The sequence below is a fragment of the Hylobates moloch genome, unplaced genomic scaffold (genome assembly GCF_009828535.3).
Source record: "Hylobates moloch isolate HMO894 unplaced genomic scaffold, HMol_V3 SCAFFOLD_7, whole genome shotgun sequence".
Taxonomy (NCBI): Eukaryota; Metazoa; Chordata; class Mammalia; order Primates; family Hylobatidae; genus Hylobates; species Hylobates moloch.
In genome coordinates this window covers 115,402,121-115,423,406 of record NW_026652282.1, presented here as the reverse complement: position 1 = coordinate 115,423,406, position 21,286 = coordinate 115,402,121, and the positions used below count along the sequence as shown (strand labels likewise).

The 21,286-nt window shown below is 39.9% G+C and overlaps 1 protein-coding gene across 11 annotated transcripts in view; it reads right to left on the bottom strand.

The window, feature by feature from the left end:
- PABIR3 (PABIR family member 3) overlaps positions 1–21,286 on the bottom strand; it is a 417,014-nt gene that overhangs the window by 384,123 nt on the left and 11,605 nt on the right. For 10 of the 11 annotated variants that reach the window (XM_058441500.1, XM_058441502.1, XM_032757646.2 and 7 more), the window contains one exon: positions 14,801–14,879. In XM_058441500.1, the coding sequence (XP_058297483.1) occupies positions 14,801–14,879 (79 nt within the window). Of the gene's footprint in view, positions 1–6,392; positions 7,918–14,800; positions 14,880–21,286 lie in introns of those variants that run through there. The other variant, XM_058441509.1, reaches the window with a different exon arrangement.

Here is a 21,286-nt window from a genome sequence, read left to right as displayed (position 1 = left end):
ATCTTGACTGAAAATTATACTAATCAAAAATCAACACTTCCAAAACAGAACAAAATAACTGTTATCATAATAAATACAGAGCAGAACATCAGTAGAGGATTTTGTTTGTCTCTACCTTTTCTTTCCTAAGGCACTAGATCTTAAAATTGCCTCATTTTTCTTGCCAGTTTTAGCCCATCATTAAAGCTTAGTGAGAGGTATTACCCAGAACAAAAAGCTGAAACAGTCATTGAATCAGTAGCTAGCTTGCCAAGCATACTGCCCAAAAATCATAAACAGAATAACTACATCAAATATCCTGGAATCTAGCTGGGAAACCAAACTTTCATAATATGAAATGACTTTAAGGTAATCACTTTCAAGTCATCTAGCACATTTTACTCTTGGTTGCTAAGATACTTCTTGTCTAGGTCCTTTCTCTTTTTCGGGGCTACTTTTTTCCTTTTCAGTCTTTTCTCAAAGCTTATGAGGACCCACACAAGAGGGGAATGAAAGAATGGAGGGATTTAAAGCTAAGTATGAAAATGAGGCTTGAAAATTACCTTCAGAATTCATTTGTAAACTCTTTCTGTACCATGGTTATTTCTTAAAATGCCAGATAATGTGTTTACCATATCTTAGTTTCAAATTCTATCTTAAGAGCACATTGAGTTGTACATTCAAAATATTGAATGAGGCCGGGCGCGGTAGCTCATGCCCGCATTCCCAGCACTTTGGGAGGCTGAGGCAGGCAGATCACTTGAGGCCAGGAGTTCAAGACCAGCCTGGCCAACATGGTGAAACCCCGTCTCTACTAAAAATACAAAAATTAGCCGTGCGTGGTGGCACGTGCCTCTGATCCCAGCTACTTGGGATTTTTAAGAAAAAGAAAAGACCTGGAGGCCAGGCACGGGAGGCTCATGCCTATTATCCCGGCACTTTGAGAGGATCACTTGAGGCCAGGAGCTCAAGACCAGCTTAAGCAAGATGGCAAAAACCCACCTCTACAAATATATATATATATATATATATATATATGGAGAGAGAGAGAGAGAGCACTGAGCTAGGCCCTGAAGATCCAAAGATAAATAAGACATTTTCCTGTCCTTGAGCAAGTCAAAGTCTAGTTAGCGGAAACTAGGTCACAGCCAAATGGCAGAACAGAGTTATGATTTGGGTTCAAAGGACAGAGTTCAAAGGACAGAGAACTCTGTGTGGGTCTTGGAGAAGTCTTCATAGAGGAGTAGCAACTCATTAGAGAAGAGGAGGGAGGACATTTCAAGGAGTGAGAGGAAACATTCAGGCAGAGAGGAATGTTCAGGGAACAGAAAGGTTCAGGGTGGCTGAAACTTAGTACCTGCGAGGGTGCAACAGGAAACAAATTTAGGGAAATTAGGCTAAAACCAGATTGTAGTTTTTGGACTTCAGCCTTTGAGCACAATAGGAAACCCAGAGCATAGAGTCCTCTGAGTTCTTAAACCTCAAAGGTTGTTTAAACAAGATCATATCTGCTTTAGAAAGGTAACCCTGGCAGGCCGGGCGCGGTGGCTCACGCTTGTAATCCCAGCACTTTGGGAGGCCGAGGCGGGTAGATCACGAGGTCAGAAGATCGAGACCACGGTGAAACCCTGTCTCTACTAAAAATACAAAAAATTAGCCGAGCGTGGTGGCGGGCGCCTGTAGTCCCAGCTACTCGGAGAGGCTGAGGCAGGAGAATGGCGTGAACCCGGGAGGCGGAGCTTGCAGCGAGCCGAGATTGCACCACTGCACTCCTGCCTGTGTGAGAGAGCGAGACTCAGTCTCAAAAAAAAATAAAATAAAAAGAAAGGTAACCCTAGCAACATCATGCAGAACACAATGATGGTGGCTGGAAGAGGGACTAGACGCAAGGTCACAGGCCAGGTCACAGATGGTGAGGGTCTAAATGAAAAAGGGAGAGTGAAGAGAAGGAGGTAGGTTGGAGAAATGACCAGAAGGCTGAAAAAGAGGTTGCTAAGGTTCCCAGTAGAAACCAATAGATGGAGTGTGGCCATGACAGCCAGTAAGAGGAGTGAGTTAGTGAGTGGAGGGAAGATGAGTGTTCAAAAAGTATGTGTTGGGCGAGGTGTGGTGGCTCATGCCTGTAATCCCAGCACTTCGGGAGGGGGAGGCGGAGGCAGGTGGATCACTTGAGGTCAGGAGTTCGAGACCAGCCTGGCCAACATAGTGAAACCTTGTCTCTCCTAAAAATACAAAAATTAGCCAGACATGGTGGCAGGTGCCTGTAACCCCAGCTACTCAGGAGGCCGAGGCAGAAGAATCGCTTGAACCCGGGAGGCAGAGCTTACAGTGAGCTGAGATCGTGCCACTGCACTCCAGCCTAGGCAACAGAGCAAGACACCATCTCTAAATAAATAAATAAATAAATAAATAAAATAAAGTACGTGTTGGATAAATAAATGTTTCTATGAAGCAGATAGTCTGAATTTTTGTTGGGTTTTAAAATGTATCATATTGCTGCTTAAGGAATATATTACCTCACTAATTATATGTTGCTCAAAGTATTAAAATCAGTTTGTTTCTTTCAAATTATTTGCTAGAAAGTAGAAGAAACAGCCAAGGTTGTAAAAATAACAATAGAAAATTGGTATGTGGGTAACTGAAAATTTACTACATATAAATTTTATTTGACAATTAGCAACAACTACTTCACCACAATAATTCGCTATTGTCAAAATATAGCTAGCTGTTAAGTATTTCACTATTTTTTGAATACTTGCTATGTTTAATGAGCTATTTTTCTGCTCAGAGGGGAATGAGAGAATTTTTTTCTTTAAAAAAAAAAAGACAGCTAATAAGCTGTTGTTATTACCCTCAGTTATTACTCAGAGACCTTACAATCCACTGAAGAAACCAGTCTTGGAAGCAGATTTTATATAAGAGACAAGGAAGTGCACGTCAAATGAAAGCAAAGTGGGGTGGGAATAAAAAGCAAAGATGAAGTGGGTGTGTGTAGGGGGTGGGAGGTGGAAGACAAATAAGAAAGGCATAAGGTGGTATTTCAGTTGGACCTTCAGAACAAGGAGTTTGCCAGCATAAGCAACAGAAAAGTGAAAGTGCTTGGCATGTTTTAAGACAGGATATTGGCCCTATGTGAGTGCAACGCCAAGTTCGTGGAGGGAGAAAGGACTCTGAGGCCAAAAGCGTGAAGATACTAGAAAGCTTTAAATGTCATGCTCAAAGAGTTTGAACTGTGGGAAAATGATCTACTCTGTTATACATAGGAGAAGAGCAGGTTACACCTAATGGCACCATCTATTTAACTTTGGAATAGACATACTCAGATACATATCATCAGCCCTGAGCCTGGTTCTATTGCTATCCAGAGAATGGATATAAACATGTCACGCTGGATGCGGTGGCTCACGCCTGTAATCCTAGCACTTTGGCAGGCCAAGGTGGGCAGATCACTTGAGGTCAGGAGTTCAAGACCAGCCTGGCCAACATGGTGAAACCCCATCTCTACTAAAGACAAAAAAAAAAAAAAAAAGAGCCAGGCATGGTAGCAGGCGCCTATAATCTCAGCTACTCTGGAGGCTGCCACAGGAGAATCACTTGAACCTGGGAGGCGGAGGTTGCAGTGCACCAAGATCACATCACTGCACCCCAGCCTGGATGACAGAGCAAGACTGACTCAAAAAGTAATAATAATAAAAATAATCTGACAGTTGTGGACTCTTGACTGGGGCATAACTCAGACTGGCCTGTACTAATCATGTTCCAGGGTTGATATCTTAAGGAAATTTGTAATTCAAATCAATAATGCTACTAGCTGACCCTTCTAACAAAAGTCAGAAATCTTTTCTGGATAAAACTTATATTAAAGGGATACATTGGATATATAATTTGTTGCTATAGGCAATAGTGTTATGAACAACATGCTAGAGTTGCTGTTTTAAGTATCTATTTATATTAAATGTGATAATGGTGATAATGCATGTAATGTGTTTAGCACAGCACCTGGCACACAGTTTGTGCTAAATAAATGGTAACTATTACTACTACCACCATTATTACTACCATCATCAAACACTCTAGAATACATCATTTAATGATACATAAACAATTTGGATTATATGCTGAGTATTTATAAAACTAGGCTATCTGTCCCCTATTACCCAGCAGTTTCCAGTCTTTTCCTATTTGATCTTTTATTTATTTATTTTTAATAGATTTTATTTTTTAGAGCACTCTTTGGTTCACGGTGAAATTGAACAGAAATTATAAAGGGTTCCCACATACCCCCGGCCCTCACACAAGTGCAGCCTCTCTCACTATCAACATACCTCACCAGAATGGTGCATTTTTTACAACCAATGAACCTACATTGGCACATCATTACCACCCAAAGTTCATAGTTTACATTTAGGTTCACTCCTGGTGTTGGACATGCTAAGGGTTTTGTATGACATGCATCCATCATTACAGTATGGTACAGAATAGTTTCACTGCCCTAAAATTCCTCTATGCTCTGCCTGTTTGTCCTGATCTTTTGTTTTTTTTTTTTTTCTTTTCTTCTTCTTCTTTTTTTTTTTGAGAAGGAATCTCAGTCTGTCACCCAGGCTAAAGTGCAGTGGCCAGTGGCCCAATTTTGGCTCAGTGCAACCTCCACCTCCTGGGTTAAAGCAATTCTCCTGCCTCAGCCTCCTGAGTAGCTGGGATTACAGGCGTGTGCCACCACGCCCGGCTAATTTTTATATTTTTAATAGAGACAGGGTTTCTCCATGTTGGCCAGGCTGGTCTCGAACTCCTGGCTTCAAGTGATCCACCCTCCTTGGCCTCTCAAAGTTCTGGGATTACAAGCATGAGCCACCGGGCCTGGCCCTGATCTTTTTGTTTTTAACAGAAATTGGCTCACATTTTTTCTCATTATAAAGCATATTTACTCAATATATATAATTTAATACATTCTGAGTCTTTCCATGTTAAAATTCATCTGCAACACCATTTTAAGTGCTGAATATTATACTGTAAGGACGTACCATAATAATAAGCAGCACCTTTATTATGTGCCACACATGTTTTATCTCACTCAATTCTCACAGCAACCCCATGAGGTAGGCATTATTATCACCTTCATTTTGCCTCAGAAAAACTGAGGGCTACAGTGATTAAGCAACTTGTCCAAGGGGTTATGCAGTCATTGCTAGAACTGGAATTCAAATACAGGTAATGAAGGCTCTTTCAATTGACCTATTCCCTATTGTTAGACATTCAGGCTGTTGCCACACTTTTTGCTAGCTCTTATAAATAATGTTGTAATAATATCTTTTAAGCTAATGTTTGTGCATATCCTTAATTAATTCTTTAGGATCAATTCATAGAGCTGGAATTTCTGGGTTGCATGGTTGTTGATACATATCACCAAGCTGCCCTCCAGAAAACTTATACAAATTTACTTCCCAGTAGTGTATTAGAATACCTATTTCCTCGTACCCTCTTAACATTAGATACTGTGACTTTTTTTTCTTTTTTACCTTGAACCCCAAATATTGCTAATTTAAAAAATATTTACATGCCCATTCTTAAGGCATACTATAAAAATAATCAAACTTTCAAAGCAAGCAGAAAACATTGTGATTTATACAGTTTTGGAGATTCTTCCTCAGTGTTCCCCTTTAGTAACACTAATTGAGAAGTTGTGCAGTGGCATGAACAGAATCTGAAAAATTTAGGTTTTCCTGAAAAAATCTCATATACACATGGATATATATGTGTACATGTATACATTTTGCGTGTATATGCATATATATGTATACGTGTATGTATATATGTATACATGTACATAGAATACACGTATACAAATATACATATATATACACATATATACAGATACACAAACACACACACCTTTGAAGAGGCAGAATTTTAATACGTTTAATTCATGCTACTAAGGTTCACATCTTCATCAATCAAATGTCCAGAAAATTCACAATATATAACATGAAACACTATGGTTTATAAAGTTTATAATCTAATGAAAAAGATATATAACCTGAACTTAAATGTATACATATACTTTCTATAGAAATTATGACACTTTGGCTGTATTATAATGACACGTCATAAATAAGACAATTACTTTCTATTTTTTACTTTTTTATTTATTTAACTTTTATTTTAGGTTTGGGGGTACATGTGAAGGTTTGTTACATAGGTAAACATGTGTCACCAGGATTTGTTATACATATTATTTCTTTTCTTTTTTTCTTTCTTTTTTTTTTTTTTGAGACAGAGTCTCGCTTTGTCACCCAGGCTGGAGTGCAGTGGTGCAATCTCGGCTCACTGCAGCCTCCATCTCCCAGGTTCAAGCAATTCTCCTGTCTCAGCCTCCTGAGTAGTTGGGACTACAGGCACGTACCATCATACCCGGCTAATTTTTTTGTATTTTTAGTAGAGATGGGGTTTCACTATGTTGACCAGGCTGATCTCAAACTCCTGACCTCAGGTGATCTGCCCACCTTGGCCTCCCAAAATGCTGGGATTACAGGTGTGAGCCACCGCGCCTGGCCTGTTGTACATACTATTTCATCACCCAGGTAGTAAGCCCAGTACCTAATAGTTATCTTTTCTGCTTCCCTCCTCACATCCTCCCTGCTCAAGTAGACCCCAGTGTCTGTTGTTTCCTTGTGTTCATAAATTCTTATTATTTAGCTCCCACTTATAAGTGAGAAAACATGGTATGGCAAATTTGTTTCATAAAATAATGATGAAAGACTTCCCTAGAAGAGATTATTTTTAATTTATACCTAAGGGATGGGAAAGAACCAGTTTAGGTTCAGGCAAAGGCTTAGGATTTCCCACTGAAAAACTTCATCCAGGAAATCATGAGAAGATGGACTGAAATTGATGACACCAGCAGGGAGATAGTGTGAAATGTCTGAGGTAGGTAGGATTTGAACTTGAGCTACAGAATCATAAGCTACAAGAATTTTTTAATTGGACAAAATGTGGATCAAATATTGTATTGGCTGATTCTTTTAGTAATAATGTGAGAAATTAATTGCAGAAAACAAGGCTTCTGGAAGAGAATTCTCCCCAAATTAAGTACTACAAGTGGCGTTTGCAAAGGAATTACCTTAGATAATTTTTCCACATGAAACAAAGTATTAAAATAGAAATAATGAGTTTACTGAGATGTAATAAACATCACTGGTATCTTTTGTGTAAATTTCCCACTGTGCCTTTTTCTCATACTCCAGGAAAAAAGAAAAGTCCTTGGAAGGAACCAAGAGCATCAGCACCAAGGAATGATGTCATGGTGTGAAGGTGGCTGGGAGTAGAAGTAGCAGGAGGTTAGGGAGGGTGCTGGGTGAAGCTAATTCCTAAGAATTATCTCCAGTGAAGGGATTAAGATAGGAGGAAAAACCAAGCTTAGTTCCATTTAAGAGAGATCACAGAAAATTAATATTGTAAAGACATTAAGATTTTTAAAAATTATTTTTCATTTTCCTAGGTTTGCTGTTTTTAAGCCATTTCCTACTATAGTAACTAGAGATAAAATGCTCAGAAAATCCTAAACAAAGGGTTTTACACTATGTTTATAAATGTCTCTGCCTAGTTTCAGAAATGATTTAAGATGGTTTATAATGCTACTTAACATGAACTGAACATGGGCTAGATGCACAGGGCATAAAGCAGGATCAGGAATGTATTACATGCCTGCAACTTTGTGGGCCATACACTAGATTTGGGGTTTGTGGTTGCCAATATGAAAAGCAAAACCTAATGAGACAGATGTCAGTAGGCCTAAAATTAGAACAGACGAATTGCTCAAGAAAAGCACAACCTTTTCTCTTAGGAAGATGAGACATTTCCCCTGCTTCCTTTGGAAGAGGAGGGGGTGGGGATGGAGAAGTGATGCAGTGACACCCAGATTGAGCAGAAGTGCCAGAATTCCTGGTGGGAGAGAAAGGAACAGGCATGTCAACTTCAGAGTTCTTAGGAGATAAAGCAAAGGGGCGATTTGGGAGAGGGCATAGTCTCAAGGTCAGAAGAGGTCTTTGGGCTTCTGTTCAACAGAAGTGGGTGAAGTGATTTCCTGAAAGAAGTGAAGAAAATATTTGCACTTAATTAAACAAAATAATTGTGAGGGAACAGTTGTTTTTTTTTTTACAATGCTTGGAAAATATGCATCTTTATTTTTGTGTTGAATGAAACCCATGGCTCTTCAATGCCCTCTGTCACAGCGATTTGTTTCTAAAACACTGTTTTACCTATATATGTATGTATACACACACACACCCATATATATATATACACACACAATGTAAAAATATATATATACACGTATATGTGTATACACATATATACATATATACACATATATACGTATATGTGTGTATACACATATACGTGTATATATATATTTTTTTCATATGGATTTTGTCTCTGTCTCTGTCGCCCAGGCTGGAGTGCAGTGGCGGGATCTCGGCTCACTGCAAGCTTCACCCCCCGGGTTCAAGAGATTCTCCTGCCTCAGCCTGCCAAGTAACTGGGATTACAGGCACGTGCCACCACACCTGGGTAATTTTTCATATTTTTAGTAGAGACGGGGTTTCACTATGTTGGCCAGGCTGGTCTCAAATTCCTGAACTCAAGTAATCCGCCCGCCTCGGCCTCTGAAAGTGCTGGGATTACAGGCGTGAGCTACTGCGCCCAACCTGTTTTACCTATATTTAAATACATGAAAAGTAGCACCAATTTTTAAAATTGTGGTAAAATACACTAACATGAAACTTACCATCTTAATCATTTTGAAGTATACAGTTCAGCAGTGTTAAGTACATTCCCATTGTTGTGCAGCCAATCTCCAGAACTCTTTTCATCGTGCAAAACTGAAACCCTTTAAAATTGTACCCTTGTAGGCCGGGCGCGGTGGCTCACGCTTGTAATCCCAGCACTTTGGGAGGCCGAGGCGGGTGGATCACGAGGTCAGGAGATCGAGACCACGGTGAAACCCTGTCTCTACTAAAAATAGAAAAAATTAGCCGGGCGTGGTAGCGGGCGCCTGTAGTCCCAGCTACTGGGAGAGGCTGAGGCAGGAGAATGGCGTGAACCCGGGAGGCGGAGCTTGCAGTGAGCCAAGATCGCGCCACTGCACTCCAGCCTGGGCGACAGAGCGAGACTCCGTCTCAAAAAAAATAAATAAATAAAAATAAATAAATAATAAAAAAATAAAATTGTACCCTTGCAAAACTGTATCCTTTAAACAATAACTCCCCATTCCTTCCTCCTCCCAGCCCCTAGCAACCACCATTCTATCTTCTGTGTCTATGAATTTGGCTACTTTAGATGCCTGTGGCACCAATTTTAAGGATAGACCAGTATAGGACATAACCATTAAACTTATAATTTATGATATCATTCAATAATATTTATATTTTTTCAAGAATAATGTTTCTATTTTATAATATAATATCTACTAGAAATGAAAACACCTGTATTGCTCATGCTTTGTGAAAAACATCCAACTAGTATAGAAATGCATAAAGTAAAAATAAAATTCTGCCTATAATGTCATGCTCCAGAGATATCTACTAAAGATAGGTTGATAGATATCCTTCTCGACATCTGTAAATATATGTAAGAGCTTGCTATCCATTGATTTTGAACCCTGGGTCTAATTACTAGGCACATTATTAACTGTGGCTGCTGAAGATGGTAGGGTGGAGAAATAGAAGGAACCTGGGTCTCTGATGACGTCACTGGGCCACTGAACTAACCCGGCCTAGAAACTCCTTTTCTTGGGGCTTCTTATTATTTGAGATAATAATGCTCCTTATTGCTCCTTATTGTTTAAGTCTCTCTGTTTTTTGTTTGTTTGTTTGTTTTTGTTTTTGAGACAGAGTCTTACTCTGTCACCCAGGTTGGAGTGCAGTGGCGTGATCTCGGCTCACTGCAAACTCCACTTCCCGGGTTCAAGCGATTTTCCTGTCTCAGCCTCCTGAGTAGCTGGGATTACAGGCGCATGCCACCATGCCCGGCTAATTTTTGTATTTTTAGGAGAGACATGGTTTCACCATGTTGGCCAGGCCGGTCTTGAACTCCCAAGCTCAGGTGATCCGCCCACCTTGGCCTCCCAAAGTGCTGAGATTACAGGCATGAGCCACCTCGCCCAGACTGTTTAAGTCTCTTCTAATTGGATTTTACTGCTTTTGCCAAAAGTATTCTAATTCATCATGTCATTCTCCTAGATAATTCAGCAGTTCTATACTAAAGGTAAGTATATACTTACATATGTCTTATAATAATAATGAGGTGATACTTTGACACAATAAAAGCATATGCATAGTATTGTTATAGCAAGCTAAACCAACAAGCCTTGAAATCCCCATCATCCAATAAGTTAAAATGACTTCAATTCTGCCAAACACAACCTGTTATATAAGATGGTTTATTTTAAATATACATTAAACTGAACGTTATGCAAATTAAGAGCCTAGAATTCCTAAGGAATGTTATGCATTTTTAAAATGCCAAGAATCGCCGGGCACAGTGGCTTACGCCTGTAATCCCAGTACTTTGGGAGGCCGAGGCAGGCGGATCACGAGGTCAGGAGTTTGAGACCAGCCTGGCCAATATGGTGAAACCCCATCTCTACTAAAAATATGAACATTAGCCAGGTGTGGTGGCACGTGCCTGTAGTCCCAGCTACTCAGGAGGCTGAAGCAGAAGAATCGCTTGAACCCGGGAGGCGGAGGTTGCAGTGAGCTGAGATCACGTCACTGCATTCCAGCCTGGGCAAGAGATCTGTCTCAAAAAAAAAAAAGGAAAAAGAAAGAAAGAAAAAAATATCCTTTAACTGTTTGGTACTAGAAAAAAAGATTTTAAAATTATAATTTTAAAAAAGCCAGGTACACTGGTTGCTGACTATATGTACTATTACTGATTTAAAAAACCACATATTTATTGAGCATTTAATATGTGCCAGTGCTGTGCTGAGTGCTTTATACTGATCAAGGTAATCCACGACAAACCTACAAAGCAGTTACTTTTACATTCCCATTTTACAGATGAGGAATTTGCCCCCCAAATAACTGAGCTTGGATGTACAGTGCCATTTATAGGTCCTTGGCTCTCAGTTATTCTTCAAAATCAAATCTGGCTTAATCTCATCCCACTCCTCCTTCTACTGAAAGTGCTTTCAAATATAAGAATTCATGAGTAATATCTGTTTTGTTAATTCAAAGGACACTTTTCAGTCTGTTTGACGGCTTGACAGCATATGACTTACTACTTTTCCTTGTTTTTTCATGGTACTACTCTCTTCTGAAGCCTCCTCCTGCCTCTCTACTTAGTCCATCACTCTTCTTCTGACTGATTTTTAAGTGTTGGTGATTTTTAAAGTTTTGTCCTGCAACTTCTTCTTTGCTCTTTCTATACTCTCTTTGTAGGTCATATCATTAATTCCCACAGCTTTAAATAACAATCTACCAATGATTCCCAAATGGTTATCTCTAGTCCAGATCTCACCCCTGAGCTTCAAACTAGTACATCGAACATCACTAGTTTACAGGTCCAAGAGAACCTCAAATGTAACATGTACAAAGTTAAACTCATCCTCCTTTGTAAATCTACTCTTCTTGCAATGGTCCCTTCTTATTCTGTGGCACCACCATCCCATCAGCTGCCCAAGCTAGAGACCTAGGAGTCAGGTTTGCCTCCACTGTTTCCCACCGTCCATTGATTCCATCTTTGAAATTTCTCTTGAATCTGGAACTTTTCTCCATTTCCACTACCATCACACTAGTCCAAGCTACCATTAGCTCTTTCCCAGGGTGATTGCAGTAGCCTATCTGATCTTCTTGCATATACGTTTGCCCTCTTCCAATCCACTTTCCACTCTGCAGCCAGGGCAATCTTTTAACAAATCTGATCATGTCAATCATTGGCTGAAAACTCTTCAATGGCTTCTCACTGACCCTAGGATAAAGTGCAAAATACTTAACATGACTTGAAGGCCCTACAAGATATTGCACTAGTCTACTTCTTCAACCACATCTCTCACCACTGTATCTTTACTTTCACTGTAGCTAAAATGCACTTCCTTCAAATTTTATACACACTCTTTTATCTATATACCACATTTCCTTTTCCAGGACTTCAAGCATGCTGTTTTCTACCAGGAATATTGTCTACCCCTGCCACCAATGTCCCAAACTAGCTAACCCTCTCACATCAGTAAGATCTCAACTAAGATGTTATCTCCTCCCCAAACTCAGTTAGATCAACCCTGGCAAGTAGATCAGGGCCTAATACATAGTGGGTCCTAAACCACTATGTTGGCTTCTCTGAGTAGAAGACTGGATAGGTATGGAAGGCTTTGAGAGGCGAGCAGGTGCTCAACAAATATCGTTGAATGAATGAGTAAATAAGTAGAAAGAAGAAATATTTATTTAATGAACAGTTATAATTTCTCCCACTATAAAATTAATCCATTTGTGGGAACAATATTGAATATCATTCTATGAAGAAGAAAATGTCCAGTTTTAAGATTAGCAAGCAATATTTTTGTTTTGTTTTTTTGTTTGTTTGTTTTGAGAGAAAGTCTCACTCTGTCGCCAGGCTGGAGTGCAGTGGTGCGATCTTGGCTCACCACAACCTCCAACTCCCGGGTTCAAGCGATTCTCCTGCCTCAGCCTCCCCAGTAGCTGGGATTACAGGCATGCACCACCACATCCGACTAATTTTGTATTTTTGGTAGAGATGGGGTTTCACCATGTTGGCCAGGCTGGTCTCAAACTCCTGACCTCAGGTGATCCTCCTGCCTTGGCCTCCCAAAGTGTTGGGATTACAGGTGTAAGCCACCACGCCTGGCCACAAGCAATTATTTTTAAATTGGTATCAAGCTATAATATTTCACTAAAATGTATTCTATAGATTCTATCACATTAAAAATCATATTATAAGAGAAATCTATAATACATAACACATAACACATAAATTACCAAACTGATTCAAAAAGAAATAGAAAATCTCAACAAACCTATAACAAGAGATAGAGTCTGTAATCAAAAACTTCCCAACAAAGAAATGTCCGGGACCAGATGGTTTCAATGCTGAACTCTACCAAACATTTAAAGAATCAACACCAGGCCAGGCACAGTGGCTCACGCCTGTAATCCCTGCACTTTGGGAGGCCGAGGCGGGTGGATCATCACCTGAGGTCAGGAGTTTGAGACTAGCCTGGCCAACATGATGAAACCCCGTCTCTACTAAAAATACAAAAAATTAGCTGGGTATGGTGGCGGGTGCCTGTAATCCCAGCTACTCAGGAGGCTGAGGCAGGAGAATCGCCTGAACCTGGGAGGCAGAGATTGCAGTGAGCCAAGATGGTGCCACTGCACTCCAGCCTGGGCAACAAGAGCAAAACTCCATCTCAAAAAGACAAAAACAAAAACAAACAAAAACAAGAATCAACATAAAATCCTACTCAAGCTCTTACAAAAGTAGAAGACAAAGGAGCACCTCCTAATACATTCTGTGACGCCAGCATTACCCTGATACCAAAGCTAGCAAAAGATAACACAGGAAAACAACAGGTCAATATCTCTTATGAATACAGACGCGAAAAGATTTATCCCAGGAATGCAAGGGTAGTTCAACATGGAAAAAATCAATGTAATATACCATATTAATCGAACAAGGTGGGGAAACACGTGATCATCCCAAGAGATGCAGAAAAAGCACTTGAAACAATTCAACACACTTTCATGATAAAAATACTCAGCAAGGCCGGGTTCGGTGGCTCACACCTGTAATCCCAGCACTTTGGGATGCCGAGGTGGGCAGATCACTTGAGGTCAAGAGTTCGAGACCAGCCTGACCAACATGGTGAAATCCTGTCTCTACTAAAAATACAAAAAAATTAGCTGGGCATGGTGGTGCGTGCCTGTAATCCCAGCTGAGGCTGAGGCAGAAGAATAGCTTGAACCCAGGAGGTGGAGGTTGCAGTGAGCTGAGATCATGTCACTAAGTGACTTTGTCTAAAAAAAAAAAAAGAAAGAAAAGAAAACTCACAATAGAATAAATGACATTAACAAAACTCACAGCTAAAATCATATTCAATGATGAGGAACAAGACAAGGATATGTATGCACTTTAGAAACTAGAGAGAGGTACTGGTTGAACAACATTGTGAATGCACTAAATGCCATTGAGTTGTATACTTTAAAACAGTTAATTGAATGTTATGTGAATTTCATCTCAATTAAAAAAATCATATAATGAATCACGTATTCACCTTAGCTTACTGATCTACAAGTATATTCCCTATATTTACAGGATAATTAGTAGAAAAGAGTTATAATTTAGAGATTGCATGATAATACCATGAAAAGCAAATCTTATTTACAATTCAAGATAAATGTGAGATAAAAGTCTAAAAGCCTGAAAATTACTTTTAGGAGAGTCTGCAAATTTTCCTCTCAAAGTTAGAATTTTCTTTAAAAAAAATGGGAAACCAGATGGTCTTATACATAAAATCTCAATGTTAAATCCATTAATTCTGTTGCAGCTGCAGCAATCATAACTGTAGTCAATGTGTTTATTTTTCCTTCAGTAATGTTTACAGCAGTGTTTCTCAAAGTGGGAACTTGTTAGAAATGCAAATTCTCATGCTACACCCCCATCTACTTAATCAGAAACCCTGGGGGTGAGACTCCCGCTGGCCATCTGTGTTTTAATAAGCCCTCCCTGTGAATGCTCAAGTTTGAAGACCATTGGTTAAGACCAATAAGCAAAGTCTTGGACAGGGAAGCCACTATAAGCATTTTCTTACCAGAGAGCGTTGATTCCTAAACGTTGTTCTGTTTGTTCTAATTCTTAACTTGTTGGCTTGCAACACCTGTGAATTAAAACTAAAAAGAAAAACAAAAACATTTGTTATATAAAATCCATTACAAAATTCTTTTTTTTTTTTTTTTTTTTGAGACGGAGTCTCACTATGTTCTTGTTGCCCAGGCTGGAGTGCAGTGGCACGATCTTAGCTCACTACAACCTCTGCCCCCCAGGTTCAAGCAATCCTCCCACCTCAGCCCCTCCTAGTAGCTGGGATTACAGGCATGCACCACCATGCCCAGTTAATTTTTGTATTTTTAGTAGAGACCAGGTTTCACCATGTTGGCCAGGCTGGTCTCGAACTCCTGACCTCAGGTGATCCACCCGCCTTGGCCCACCAAAGTGCTGGGATTACAGGCGTGATCCACCGTGCCCGGCCACGAAATTCTTTTAAAGAAGATTTCAAATACCTAAACCGCAAAGGTAAAGGCAAGCTGTGCAAAGGTAGAAATTAAAACACATACACACATACAGCCTTGGTTGGCTGGGCCTAAACAAGTCTCCATATAAGGTAAGGAATTCTCAAGCACACTACTTTACTCCTAATCATGCTATGGAGAATGAATATAATTTATTGTGAACTTGGAAATACATCATTTTCAGTGTAAACCTGTAAATGATTTAAATTTATGATCAGAGATACAATGTGCAAATACCAATTCCCTCTCAACTCCCAAAGTTCCACATGAATAAGAGGAATAACCAATAGCAGGGGTTGATGGAACTCAGATTTTTCACAGATGTGTTTGGTTTGGCCTACACAGTGTTAAAAATGTTTTTGAATTTGTTTTGTACACTGTGAGATTTCACATTAAAAAAAAAAAACACCCAGATTCCAATGTTCTGGCTTCTATTGAAAAGTTGCAAGATTTTGCAACACTGGGTCACATTCCCATGATAACAATGGACTGAAGTTGTGCAGCTGCTGCCCACTGAAGACAGGTCTGTGTCCTCAGCTTTGATGGTTGCCCACCCAAGTGAACTCGGTCCTATTTGACCTTGTAATCCTGAAGAAATCATCATTTCATTGTTTTTTCAGAGACGTGGTCCCGCTATATATTGCCTAGGCTGCCCTCAAACTCCTAGGCTCAACGATGCTCCTGCCTCATCCTCTCAAGTAGCTAGGACTACAGATCCCAGCTGTGCCTGGCATCTTTTCCTTTTTATTATAACTTTTTATTTTGAAACGGTTTAAGACTCACAAGAAGTCGCAAAAAGAATACAGATGGTTCACATGTACCCTTCATCCAGGTTCCTCCAATGTGAGAAATCATCTGTAATACTTTTGTTTTAGCTGCCTATATCCAATCAACTGCCAGTATTTTAGATTTTACCTCTATACTCTCTCTCTGATATCCACCTGATTCTTGTCAGGCTCCTTGCCAAAAACCAATTCAAGGTCTTTTTCCTTTTCCACAGACTGCATAGTCTAATTGGGCTCCTCGCCTCTCTTCTTTCCCTTCTCTAGGCTAACAGACTACCAGGGGCACCTTCCTAAAGAACAGTTTGCTCACAACTTTCAGTGACTCTCTTCAGTGCCTGTCAAATTCAGTTACGTTCTTTACTATGACATTCAAAGCCGTCCACGGTTTGGCTCCAGACTCTTCAATTTCAAGGACTAGGACAATTTCAAAACAAAATCTAGGCAGAAACATACAGTTGCCACCTTTTTCTTTTGCCAAGTCATTTTTTTTTAAATCCCACCATTGACCAACACCATCATTTCATTTGTAAAATGACCCTTTGGTATTAAGAAAATAAGAGAATAACAATCTCAGCGTACAGTACAGTCCTGCCCAGGAAGGATAATTAACAACTACATTATGACATTTTTAATTATGCTGTACTTAACTTTTATAAAAGCACGGATTGGTAAAAACTTCACCTGAGATCAGCACTGATCAGCAGATGAACATTTGGGAGTCAGGGGTTCAGGCAAAGTGGACCATTCAGTTCTCTGGAACACATCTATGCTTTTCTGCCTTCAAGTGTGTTCTATATATAATACTTAAAATACTATCCCAACCATTGTTCCCCCTCTTTTCCAGGGTGTATCCTATCAATCCATGAAGGCCCATCTCAAATGCCACCTTCTTCATAAACTTTTCCTTCTCTCTCACCAGTCCCGCTGTAATTTCTCCCTTCCTTCTTTGAATTCCCCTAGCACTTTCTTTAGCTCCCTACGCACTTCTTACTCTACCATATATTTAAGTCCTTCGAGTATTTATATTCCCTATTAAAGCTTATTGAGCTAAGATACATCTTTGCAACATCGTAATTTGCATATAACAGGCAGTAACTTAATATTTTGTGAATCGAAGGTATATGGATGTATCTAATTCTACTTCCTGTCCCAGTCATTTTCTTTGTGAGAATAGGAATATGTTCTGGCAGTCACTCATAAAAAAATTGGAGGGACACTAATGGGCTATTTCTTTCCACTCTTTTTTGTGTACTTGTGTAGGGGGCTTAATACTTAGGACTGGCAATGATACATTCTACCCTAAATTTGTTTGCCAATTTCAGTAAGACTATAACTGAAAGAAAGAATTCAGGCAATATATACTTCAACTGGTATGCATCATTCAACATGAATTTATAAAACCCTAGCTGATATCTGAACTAAGTGCTACTTTTAACTCGGAAAAAGCAGAAGTAGTATAACTGGATAGATGTTCAATGTTCCACATCAAATGATCAACAAACAGCTCTGTCTAAACTATAATAGATTTATGTCACTTATATTCCCAAAGCAATCATTTTTCATGGCTGCTATTCTTCCACATTCGTAAAAGTTCAATAAACCAGAGGATGGGCAAACTTTTTCTGCGAAGGGCCAGAGAGTAAATATTTTAGGATTTGTGGGCCATACAGTATCTGTTGCAACTCCTCAGTTCTGCCACTGCAGTGGGAAAGTGGCCATAGATAATAACTAAACAAATGGGGATGGTTCCATTCCAATAAAATTTTATTTGCAAATCCAGGTGGTGGGCTGCATTTGGCTCTGGGGCAGTAATTGGCCTTTCAAATAGAATTGAGGGTCAGGAGCGGTGGCTCAGGCCTGTAATCCCAGCACCAGCACTTCGGGAGGCCAAGGTGGGTGGATCACGAGGTCAGGGGTTCAAGATCAGCCTGGCCAACATAGTGAAACCCGTCTCTACTAAAAATACAAAAATTAGCCTGGCGTGGTGGTGTATGCCTGTAGTCCCAGCTACTTGGGAGGCTGAGGCAGGAGAATCGCTTGAGCCCAGGAGGCAGAGGTTGCAGTGAGCCGAGATTGAACCACTGCACTCCAGCCTCAAGACTCCCTCTCAGGAAAAAAAAAAAAAATTGAGGCAGTAACAGTTTAAATGCAGGGTCAAGGTAGAGGTTTTTAAGGTAGGGAGGCACTGGCAGGAATACAAGAACCTAATCTCTAAGTCTTTGAATAAGGGTCAGAGAAAGAGAAGAAAAAACTCCTAGCTTTAAATATAGTTATTGACACCAGTAATAAAGTCAGCCAACTACAGGGATAAAGAGTATAAAGAACCAAGAGGTTCAAAACTTTTGATGTTGGAATTTTTATTAGTTCAAGATATACATAAAACAGTGCAGATACTTCTTTAAAACAGTAATACTGTATTAAAGAGTTGATATGAAAGAAACAAATGTAAGGAATTTAATTCTGCAAATGCTGGTGCAAGAGGGTCTTTATATAGAAGAAACATCAAGCAAAGTTCAAAAATTACTTGAAAGAGGTGCAACAATATTTAGCAAGCTAAATATTTCCTACAACAGCACAAAACATCCCCTCAGATCATTTGGGCAAGTTCCCTGACCTCAGGCATGTCACACATCATTCCTATGTTACTTCTTTCTGATGGACTGGAGTCCCTGAACTCTGCCCACTTTGTGGCTTCTATATCTTTAACTCCTACTAAAGAAATATGCTAGTGACTTTCACCTTTCTGAAAAGAATGCTTTACTGCCAGGTATAGTTTAGAAAGAGGAAGTACACAAGTATTAGAGGGCCAAGGAAGGAAAAAAAAAAGGGAGAAAAATGAGCAGTATACATATGCAAATGAGAACTGAGGTGAAAATGAATTCAACTAAGGCTCAGGGTAATCCTACTCTAAATTTTTCTTGCTTCAGAATAACTTCTCTGACTATGCCCTACATTTTCTACAACAGCACAAAATATGCCCTCAGATCATCTGGGCAAGTCCCCTAATCTCAGGGATGTCACACATCATTCCTATGTTACTTGTTTCTGACAGACTAGAGTCCCTGGACTCCGTCCACTTTGTGGTTTCTATGTCTTTAAACTCCTACTAGAGAAATATACTAGTGACCCTTATCTTTCTGTACAAATTTTACTTCATGCATCAGGATCTTAAGCTATGGAATTTAACACTGCAGCTATGCTCTAATATGATAAAAGCAAAAAACAAACAAAACCAAAAAATCCTTTGCAGAACAAAGCAAGGTATGAAAGAATAACTGAGATCTCTCTGTTTCCAGGGCTTTGAGGATTAGGGAAGGGTCCACTCCTTCTCTGGTGTATTTAATACATTAAAGAGGATCCACAGGTTCTTTCCAGTACACATCTTCCATCATCTATTTGCAGCCTATTTCTTCTTTTTATATTGTCTTCAATAAACCCAACATTCTCCCTACTGCTCTCTTCTACTAGTAGAGTGGGTCCCGTAATTCCTTCATTCCCACAACAGGATTAGAGCAAAATCCTGAGTGAATAAAATGTTCTTGTTCTCAGCACAACATGCAGAGTCCCCCTTCTATGTTTTTCTACCTGCCTATTTTAAAAAGGTAATGTATTTTTTTTTTTTTTTTTTGGTCAATCTTAGTTTGCTTTTCATTTTGTGAACAATATATTCTCTCCTACCTCAAATGACCCAAAAGCTGCATTTATTTAAAGTTAATCAGTTTAGGTATTGGTTAGTAGTGGCCAGAACAGTAGTTTAGAAGTCAGGAAACAGAGGTTCCTAGTACTGGCTCTGCCACTAAACATGTCATTTTGGAGATTTATGGGCCTCAGTTTCCTCATATGTTAAAGAAGGAGGGTAAAGCTGGTCTCTGAATCCCTTCCTGATAGTCTATGGTACTGTGAATTACAACTATCAATTAGTATGATGCCACAAAAGGTGAAGAGCAAAGTTAGTAACGTATGTAGTGAATGCATTTTTCAGACATTTTTACGGTATCTAGAAAACCTTATAATACTGAAATATGAGATCCAAAATCTCATTTTAAAAGTCTAGTTTAAGAAGTAAGATTTAGGCCAGGCGCGGTGGCTCATGCCTGTAATTCCAACACTTTGGGAGGCCAAGGCGGGCGGATCACAAGGTCAGGAGATCGAGACCATCCTGGCTAACACAGTGAAACCCCGTCTCCACTAAAAATACAAAAATTAGGTGGGCGTGGTGGCGGGTGCCTGAAGTCCCAGCTACTTGGGAGTCTGAGGCAGGAGAATCGCTTGAACCCGGGAGGCAGAGGTTGCAGTGAGCCGAGATCACACCACTGCACTCCAGCCTGGGTGACACAGTGAGACTCCGTCTTAAAAAAAAAAAGGAAACAAGATTTAGTCATCCCAGATCTTCAGAAATACAGTTAATCATCATTTAGTGCAGTGTTTCTAAATCCTTTTTTCATTATTGACCCTCTAAAAAGCCTTTTTAGACAGTTTTTCCCCTAATTGCTCCCCCTCCGTGAAATTTTAATAACACATATATACTATATATCTGTGTACATACTGTATGTATATCTGTGCTTTATACATAAAAAGAGTAAAAATTTTTCACACTCCCCCAAGAACTATTTTCTCCTCCCCTTAAGGGAAGTATCACCCAGTAAGAATGTGTAATTTAGGAGATCAAGCTTCTGTGGTACCAAAACTTTTTGCTCCAATAAAAAATAGGTGTAGGCCAGGAGCAGTGGCTCACGTCTGTAATACCAGCACTTTGGGAGGCTGAGGGAGGCGGATCCCCTGAGGCCAGGAGTTCGAGACCAGCCTGGCCAACATGGTGAAACCCTGTCTCTACTAAAAATACGAAAAATTAGTCCGGGCACGGTGGCTTACGCCTGTAATCTCAGCACTTTGGGAGGCCGAGGCGGGCGGATCACGAGGTCAGGAGATCAAGACCATCCTGGCTAACACGGTGAAACCCCTTCTCTACTAAAAATACAAAAAATTAGCCGGGCGTGTTGGCGGGCGCCTGTAGTCCCAGCTACTCGGGAGGCTGAGGCAGGAGAATGGCGTGAACCCGGGAGGCGGAGCTTGCAGTGAGCTGAGATGGCGCCACTGCACTCCAGCCTGGGCGACAGAGGGAGACTCCGTCTCAAAATAAATAAATAAATAAATAAATAAATAAATAAATAAATAAAATAAAAATAAAAATAAAAATAAAAAAAATTACCGGGTGTGGTGGCG